Genomic DNA, 9,155 nt, shown 5'->3' with positions numbered 1-9,155 from the left:
ATTCGCGGGGAGATTGGACGGACAGAATTGGACAACGATACATGCTTGGTGTCTTTGGCCGAAGACTATGCGAGCTGTGGATACTTGATTTGGTGTTTGGCACGATCGTTGCGGGAAAGGTTCATGGAGTTGCATTGCTTTGTGCGACATGACAGGACGCTGGGTTTTCAGAGCTTTGCATCCAAGGAAACAAAAGGATCGCCGCAGTTGTCTGCTCATTCAATCCACTTGGTGACATAGCATGCCAAAAGAGATCCTGCTCATCACAACACGGTCCTGCTCCTAGCAAGCTTCTTTTCTTCAAGCACGTAACTGATAGACACCTGTGAGGAGTTGCTGATTGCGGTTCACGCCGGGACATTCCTTGCTGGTGGTGGGGCAGCCCCAGGGAGCCGCAGTTGGAGCCGCCGGGCATCCATCCCCTCCACACCACCCAAGATGAGGAAACCGGTTTGGGAGCTTGACCAAAAGATGAAAACATCCAACAGGGAAACAGAAAACAATTCTAGCTCCAATTATCCAGCATCCAATAATAAAAGAAAAAAAAGATAAAAAGAAAGGGCCCATCCGGAATTCGAATCCGGGTCACGTGCATTTAAGAACAAACCCAAAGCACGTATACTGCCACTATACTAATGGGCCTTGGTCAAAGTCCTGGTCGATGGTGGATAGAATTTTGGCTCGTATTTTACAATATGAATGGTTAATTTCATATGGTGGGGCAGAGTGGCGGCCGTGGTGGCGTCCCCAATCGGGGGCTTGGGGCTGAAGCGCTTCGAGTGAGACATCAAAACCGCCTGAGATGATCTCCCAGGTGGTAGCCGTATTCAGTTCTGCGACGAGGAATCGCAGGTGTCAACTCACTTGAGCAATATCTAAAGTTTCCTGGTCTAGATACTTGCTCTTATGTATTCGCAGCTTGCAGCGCTGGAGCTCGTACTGGGATTGCAACAAACCTGGATTGAACATATGCGAACCCCATCCTGCAACTTCTGAAAACAGTCCAGCTGTGAGTGTCTGACTATGGTTGAATATTCAGATAGCTTGGAAATACTCGTTCAGGTATACCGTCCATATATAGTAGTCTGTTTGCCTCCTGGCATTGTGACAACATCGCATCTGGGGTCAGGGAAAGGGACAACCGCTTTTCGTGATTCCGAACCTTGGCAGACGCTTACTTACTGGGAAGGCCAGCCTGTTGCAGTCTTGGGTTTGTTTGCAGTAAACAATCTCTTGCTCGTCTTACGCGAAAATGCTGGACTCCCAGCTTGCGGGCCGTTTGGAAGAGGTTTCCTTGCTGCGGCACGGGAAATCCCTCCTGGCTCGGCCGCTGAGCTGACCCTCGCTGTGGCTCATGGCCCAGGAGATGTTTTGTTTGCATGCTCAACCAGGCTGGTGAGCAATATCCATCTCTTAATGGGGTCTCAGGCCGTGGGGGCTCACTGGATTTCGCATCACATCATTTCACCCTCCCAGGATACCATCTTCCATACCATGCCATACCAAAGATGAGCCGGCACCTTTCACTTGACAAGATAGTGCCCGGTTTGGTAGCTGTGAGCTGTGTTATTAAGTTTGAAAGGACAACGAAAAGAAACCCTTCGTGTTGGTGCCGTTGCTTCTGTCTCTTGTGGAGGGCGTTTCGGAAGAGGACATGACGGGGTGATCGAGTAGCCACAGGGGACGGACCTAGTGGGTTGCCCTCCCCCTCTGCCCTGAGCCGAGATCATAACATGATGTTAATCTCCTGGTCACCGAGATCCCCTATCTCGAGGTGAAACTGACTGATAGGAGGAGAAGGATCATAAAAATCCCAACACGCTTTTCAGCGCCCCCATGCCATCCACAACAGGCATCGCTTCCCACTCTTAGGCCCAAGAGCCCTTCCTAAGATGGACTCGGGTTGCATGTTAGTGGCGTGGTCATGCTGGACGTCCTAGATAATGCTTACAGCTCGGTATGTGTAATGCGTTGATCACGGTGAAAGCATCTTCTCCGGTGGATATTGGAGCAGTTTGCCCCTGCATTCACGACGCATTATGCATTTTTACTTTCCAAAGAATATGCGAGATGTATTTGCATCTATCGTCGACCTCTTTGCTAGAAACGCATGTAGAGTCGAGGGTGATATCAACAGAGAGAACGGATTCCTATTTGCTGATCGGATATTTACCAGGAACCATACAAAACGAAGCAAAAAGCGTACAACCGCTGCAATCACCAGCACCCTATATCAGATAAGAGCATGTTTACGTTGCTAATCTATACCGTAGATCCTTATCCTAGTATTGATCTGTGGTGGTATCACATGCCTGCCAAGAAGCCACCGGGGCACAACCACGTCAGCCAAAGGTCATTGGGCTGCAGGCCTCACTTCTCTGTAGGATATTCGGGGTAGCGGACTCCACCAGTCACCGGTTTGCGCAACGACATCAAAACAACACAGCGATCCAACGACCGGTGGAGTTGCACTTAGTTAGATACATAGTTGGTCCACGCGTAAAAGGGAGAGTGGAACCACACTAGGACTCCGGAGAGGCCCGTTCGGGCGCCTTTTATCGGGAAAACCACATCCCCGCACTTGAAGGAGGGCCTCAGAGCCTGGTGATAGGCTCATGTTTGGAGTTGGGCCTTGGTTTCTGCCACCGGACTACGTGAGCGAACGAACTCTCAGCGTGGGAGCGATAGTGGGATGTTGTGATACACTGGCTCTATGCACTGAGCGAACACCACATCCAACCCGCGCTTGCCGCAACCCCGAACTTCCCCTCTTTCTTGTGAGTGTGTGTGTGTGTGTGTCAGCCCTGAGCCGGGTGGTGTTTGATGTTTGATGTTGGGAGGCAAGAAAGAGGGGGAGAACGCAGGAAGGAAGAGGGTGGTGGGGAGGAAGGGGTCCTCGACGGCGGTATATATAAGGGTCCAACGTTGCCAGAAGGGTTCTCAAAAGATATTCCTTCTTCTAAGACAACACAAGTGACTTTGCTTATCAGAATTACTACCCACCAAGAACCAAACCACTTAAACGACTCAACCGAGTACTACCAACACAATGGAGCCCGCCAGCTGTGGATGCACCTCGTGTGCTTGCTCTAACTGGTGAGTCCCGTCGACGTCTTGACTTTCTACTTGTATTAGATACCAAAGTAAACAACCAGCTAACTTATGTCTAGCAACTCTTGCTCTTGCTGCGTAAGTCACGGCCTGACTTGATATTTACCTGATTGCCGTTGGCGAGCAGGAAAGCAAGATACATGAAAGCTAACCAAAGACACAGTCCCACTAAGTGTACAACACCATGAGGGGGTAACAAGCCCACCTTCTTTCCCTTTGGGGCATGGTAATGGTGGTGGTGGTTGCGGGTGTGGTTGTGCTGTTGGCACCACACCACCATGGAAAGCAGACACCTTGATGGCCATATGGACAGGGGGTTGATTGGGTTTGGGTAGAGGGGATGGAGTGGTACATATGCAGCCTCAGCAACAGTGCTTTACTCGAATATTCACTCATTTGAATCCTGACCAAGTCGTCTTGTTCGTTATGCCGATCTTGATATAGCTTGACGTGCTCTCTGCAGTATTGGGTGTCGTTGCTGACCCTTGTCAGATTGTCCAAGAAGACCCTCCGGTTGACATCCAGTTTGGCCCAGGCTGATAAGACGGAGTCCGTCCACTTTCCACGTTCCCTTTTCCCTTGACCAAAGCTATTGATCTCTTTTATATTGGTGGCTTGCTCCCGGAAGAGAGGGTTGGGATGTTTGAACGAAATCGTTACGAACCCGAGTCCTGATCCAGTCCTACATGAGGCAAGCCACCACGCTTCCTTCTTGCCCAAAGACGCTCGCCAAAAGCTTCTAATGGCAATCTCACAGCTATGAGGTACGAGATCGAGTATATCAACAAGCGACTACCGGGCCCCCAGCTACACGATGTATCGAGAACACACGCGTGGGAATCGATAGCCCAGCCAACTCAGTCAAACAGTGCCGCAAGAGATCCGGGGGACCAGCCCCCTCACGCCTTCCATTCCTATTGAATGAACCGAACGGATCTGATACCGAACCGAACATGAACCAAGCCCGCGATGCCCCCCTCCGCCTTGCGTACGTAGGCGCACTGTGATTCCATACTTCACCACCGACCAGTTGTCACGGTCCCCGCGTCCGGTCGGCATTCGATGCCATTCGAGCAAACCATGCGATCGGACTTCAGTTTGGAGGTTGGAAACGAATATGAGTATATATCACGACGCATCGACGAAGCCGATGCGATGTTCAAGATCAGAGAACCCATGGTAGTGAGGTGAGGCATCTTGGGAAACAGGGTTTCACCAGACGAAGTGCCCTCCCAACAAGCCCACCAGCAGCACCTTCTTCAACGCCCTCTCCTACTGCTCACCCTCGTTCTTCTTAGACTTCGACCTCGCGAGAAAAGTGTTGGTGTTGATCCTTCACCAAGCCTCCTCTCCACATGACATGTATCAAGGTTATTGCTCGAGCCCACGTGAACGAACTAGATGTTGGTTGACATGTAGCATCGTGGAGGACGTCGTCAATGCACCAACAAGTCCCGGGGACCAAGTCTAAGCGAGGCCATAGGTAGCCCAACGGCCAAGCATCATGAGTTATCCCTTCGCTGGCTATCTCATCCCGGGCCGTTCCATTCCAACCTTACTGGCGTGGATTGCCAAACAGACTTGTTCGGGCTTCCTCGACCATCACCATCATTAAACGATCGATGAGGGACATGATCTGGACTGCTCACATTTCCCGACTTCGCGCTTGTGGATCTCCAAAAGCCCCGTGAAGAAGCCGTCGACTTGTCACGAGACATCCTTTGCGTTTCTACGTGTGTATGTGTGTGTGTTTGTGTGTGTGGACTTCACAAGGACCAATCTTATCTATAGGGGTATCAACGTAGTAGAAATAGTAGTAATCTAAGATTCCAGCCCATCCTGTCCCATCCCATCCATAGATTCGCAGCCACAACCAGTTGAAGCAACTCCGGGTGCAAATATCAAGTTTTAATTATATACACATCACCAGCTTCAAGAAGACCTCATCGGTGCCCAATCACTCAACCACTGCGTCGCCCTCTGCGGATCCACCCCCTCCGCCTCGCACGCCGCCACGCACCACTCCAGCTCCCACATCCCCTCCGCCGCCAGCATCTCCGCCACATTCCGCCGCTTGTGGTTCGTCTCGTCCACGCAAAAGAACATGGGCTCGTCCGTGTTTGGGATCGCAACTAACAAGGGTTTGATCTGCGGCAGAATCGTCTGTGTATTAGACCCCTTGGGCTCAAGCTCTAGGTTGGCCCGCCCCGTCTTACACCACTCGTTCGCGCACCACGTCTTCCCGCACCCCTGCAGCAGCTGGCTCAGGTACCGCCGCTCGATGCGCCGGCGGAGCGCCTTGCCTTCGGGGTCGTGCAGCTGCACGTAGAGGGGCGAGAAGCACAGCGAACACAGGCCCAGGTCGTTGCCGGGGCCCTGGCCCATCTGCGTGCCCGAGACCGCCCCGCCGCGACCCACGCCGTTCAGGGTGCGGCCGCAGTTCGGGTTGCGGCAGATGGGCGGTTTGGTCCGCTGCGCCTTGTCGAGCTCGTGGTGCTTTATGTGCGTCGCCATGTCGCGCATACGGACGATCTTGTTGCAGAGGTGGCAGTCCACCGTGCGTGCGCCGTCGGCGACTTCATGCGCAGATAAGCCGGAGAGCAGGGTTTCGGCTGAGGGGGTTGAAGGGGTCGCCTTCTTGGGGCACCTCGAGGTGGCAGAACTGGCAGAGGATGACCTTGCCTGGGCATACGCTGGTGCGGTGGCGGGCCAGATCCGGTATCGAGTTGGTCTGGAAGGGACACTTCGGACATTGCCGGTCGGTATGGAAGATATCGTCGTGTTTCGCCTTGGAGGCTTCGGAAGAGCCGTGGGCGTCGTCGTGGGGACAGTGCCAATGATGCTGCCACTCGCTGGAATCTTTCATGAACACCTCGCCACACTGCGGGCACGCGATATTGTTGCGCCGGCAGAAGCTCTCATGCAGCACCATTGTCCGTTTAGGGACCCATTGCTTACAGTTGCTGCACTGCTCCTCGTCAGGTCCACCAGCTTGTCCTTCTGTCTGTGTGGTCGTGTCGTCCTTTTCTGTGGCACTTTCAGCAGGCACAGACTGCACCCGCAACGTGAAAGAAGGAGTGGAAGTAGAGTCAGCCGCATCGGAGCCAGAACTAGACTTCGAGTAGCCATGAACTGAGATCATCAAATGCTCAGCACCTTCGAGCTCGGCGTTAGTCGGCTGGAGCAACAAAGTCTTGGTTCCGTTAGTCGCATTGAAGACCCCAAACACATGCTCTGTCTCGCGGGGGAGATCTCGCAGCCTCGTGGATTTCGGCGACACGAGCAAGTCCACACCGTCCTCGTGGTCTTGCAGGCCGCTGAGCTCGATCTGCAACGGCTGCGACCGATCCCACGAAGGAAGCTCGTAGTCTACGTACTCTCCCGGCACGACCTGGCCCTGAACCGCTTTCCAGATGTCAATCTCGTGGCCCATGGAGCTGCCGGCCGCCGTCCCGGGTGCTTTCTGCGACTTGGCCATGATCTGCCGGACGGTCTCTCGCGCTTGTTCTTCGTTCAGGGCTTCGATGTCGACCTCGAGATCGGTGTCCACCACGCAGATGCCGTCGCCCTCGGGCAGGAACTTGTCGATCAGGAAGCGGAACTCCTCGCCCTTGACGCCCTTGACGGACAGAAGGGCACCGATGGTCAGGGTGGTGTAGCTTTCTCGCAATTGCCGCTCCAGCAGGCTCTTCCAGTCTCCGGGATCGTAGCCGGCCTCGAGGGGGCGTAGACGAACGTACGTGCCCTTTGGTAGCACGTTCAAGTGGACGGTTATCTGCGGGCGCGCTGTAGGCTTGGATTTGGGTTCGGCGTCGGTATCGTTGGTGAGATCAACTGCATCTTCGGCAGAGGCGCCATCTTGCGCAGCAGATAGCTCTTTGGGGTCGATCCCTAATGCGTCGAGGAGGTATGGACTCAAGGCGACGTCCCCTTCCTCAGCAGAAAATTCTCGCATGCCAGCATATACAGCATTTCCGTTCGCCGGGTTGACCAGTCGAAACATCATGGGGGCGAGTTTTGCAAAGGGCAGCGGCGGGGTGGAATCGGCGTTTGGGTCGAACCGAGGCTGGATGATGTCGGATTCGGCATAGTAGGGATTGTTGCGACTGCGCGAGATGTGCGATGGTTGGGGCTGCGACGACGACACTGCTGCCTCGAGGGCAGACATCAGCTCTTGAAGGGCGGACGGTGGTAAGAGGATCTTGTCGCCCGGAACGCTCTTTGTAGTTGCTGGGTTTACGACGGCAAAAGTGGCAGACCACCTCGGCTGCGGCAGTCCGTTCTCCATGTTGCTTCTTGACGGTGGTGTAATGTCGGAGTATCGCGTGTCGTGAAGCTCCTAGAGACTTGCTTTTCGAAAGTCAAGTAATGATATTTGAATCGACCTCGGGTTTGGTTGGTGGGTTAGGCAGTAGGTAGGGACAGTGACAAAACAGCCAACTGGGCAATCCCGCCGCCGAAACAGTTAACGTTGAACCAATCGATGATAAGACTTGTGATAATCGGTACAGGATTGGTGTGTCTATTCAAGATTGTAGATGCTTGGTTGATCCATTCGAGCAAATGCGAGCGTCGGCGGCAAATCGAGCTCTATTTGAGCTCTTGGCTAGAATACTTAGGTAGGTCTAGTCCAAACTCTTGACACTTTCAGTGGATGAATTGTGTGCCTCGGTCGGCAATGGTCGCAAACGCGGTACCCAAGATATTCTGGTAACCACAATTCTTAACGTTGAATCTGCCTGGCGCAACAAAAGCAGTAGCAGAATATTTTTTCAAGAACTAGAAGCATCTTCGCCATCTCTGGCCTTTTGCGCGTCGTAATCAGTCAGCAGCCTGGCGTTTCTGCGATATTCTACGTATGACGCCGATGGGTGCGCCGGTGATCGGTGCCATTTCCATCCCAGCTCCCGATGGTGGGGGCGGGGGTCTTTATCTCCGAGCTGATAGCAGGCCTGAAGCTGTCTTCTAGCTGATCATGATGGCTCTACTTGACATAAAGTGAATGACTGCACATGAGATGCCACATGTACGATGCCCAGCTCTCTTGCTCAAGGTTCCCCATGCTAACTCGCTCAACGCACCACCGGTAAACGCGCCTCTTCCCTCGCTTATACCTACCTGGCCTGCACCATATTCATGCTGCTACATAGGCTAGCTCTGGTGGGTAGTCCCGAGACATGCAGCTATGCCGTGTGTTAGTCGGGTCTGCTGTCCTCGACTCGAACGAATGAGATATATCAAGACCCTTCGACCGGTCGGGCTTCACGTCGTCGGGCTCTGCTCCGGTCAACCAACGGAACCTATACAGCTCCGTCGCTGTCCACATCCATACTTGCCAGAAAGAGGAGGTTTGGTAGGGGGCGCACTGAATCATGGCACACTATGAGCTTTCCCTTGGCAGCTCCATCCAGTGGAGAGCTGTATATTGTTCCAAGACGGAGTTATTGACTATACAAGATATGACTAATTGCGTTTGCATACTACCTACTGTAGGCCAGCTCGGTATTTGCAGACAGGACCAGCGCCAGCGCAGGCCATTGTTCCCGCCTGCGAGTGCTGTTCCCCTCGAAGCGCCAAGTAAATGGTTTAAAGGCCAAGCCGCCGATCCAGAAAGCCAAGGCCCAACGAAACAAAATGATGATACAGCCTTTTTGCGAAAACCACACTTTCCATCAGAGACAGAGGGGTCTCCTGTGACGAGTAGCGAAACGAAACCCGTGGTCATTGGGACTGGCTGCAACATAGCGACCGTATCAGCATCGTCTACCCCAGCTCCGACTTGCCTGTCTCCTTGTCTTCTCCTTGTCTTCTCCTTGTCTTCTCCTTGTCTTCTCCTTGTCTCCTCACCAGCGTGCCACCGAGCAAGTAACACCGACGCCAAGTGGCCACCGTACCATTGAGCACTGTCGTTTTGTTCTATTTTCGCCCTGTCCCTGCTGCTCAGTAGCCCACCAAGACCCTAGATCTGCTGCTGGGCCAAGACGGAACGAGAAACAGCCCATCCCGGTTAGCAGGCGGCCATTCCCAAAAATAAGCAATCCGAC

General features: G+C 53.4%; 1 protein-coding gene across 1 annotated transcript; it reads right to left on the bottom strand.

Annotated features, from left to right (window-relative positions):
* Positions 1–5,043: 5,043 nt before the first annotated feature.
* Positions 5,044–7,399, bottom strand: PG997_014178 (ubiquitin fusion degradation protein; the record flags this gene model as incomplete). The annotated part of the gene is made up of 2 exons (XM_066818492.1): positions 5,044–5,687; positions 5,746–7,399. The coding sequence occupies 2 exons, from the start codon at positions 7,397–7,399 to the stop codon at positions 5,044–5,046; spliced, it is 2,298 nt and encodes a 765-aa protein (XP_066660680.1).
* Positions 7,400–9,155: the final 1,756 nt, after the last annotated feature.

Source organism: Apiospora hydei (genome assembly GCF_038363865.1).
Source record: "Apiospora hydei strain CBS 114990 chromosome Unknown utg000010l_segment0_segment0, whole genome shotgun sequence".
NCBI classification, from domain to species: Eukaryota; Fungi; Ascomycota; class Sordariomycetes; order Amphisphaeriales; family Apiosporaceae; genus Apiospora; species Apiospora hydei.
This window is presented reverse-complemented; position numbering and strand designations above follow the sequence as displayed.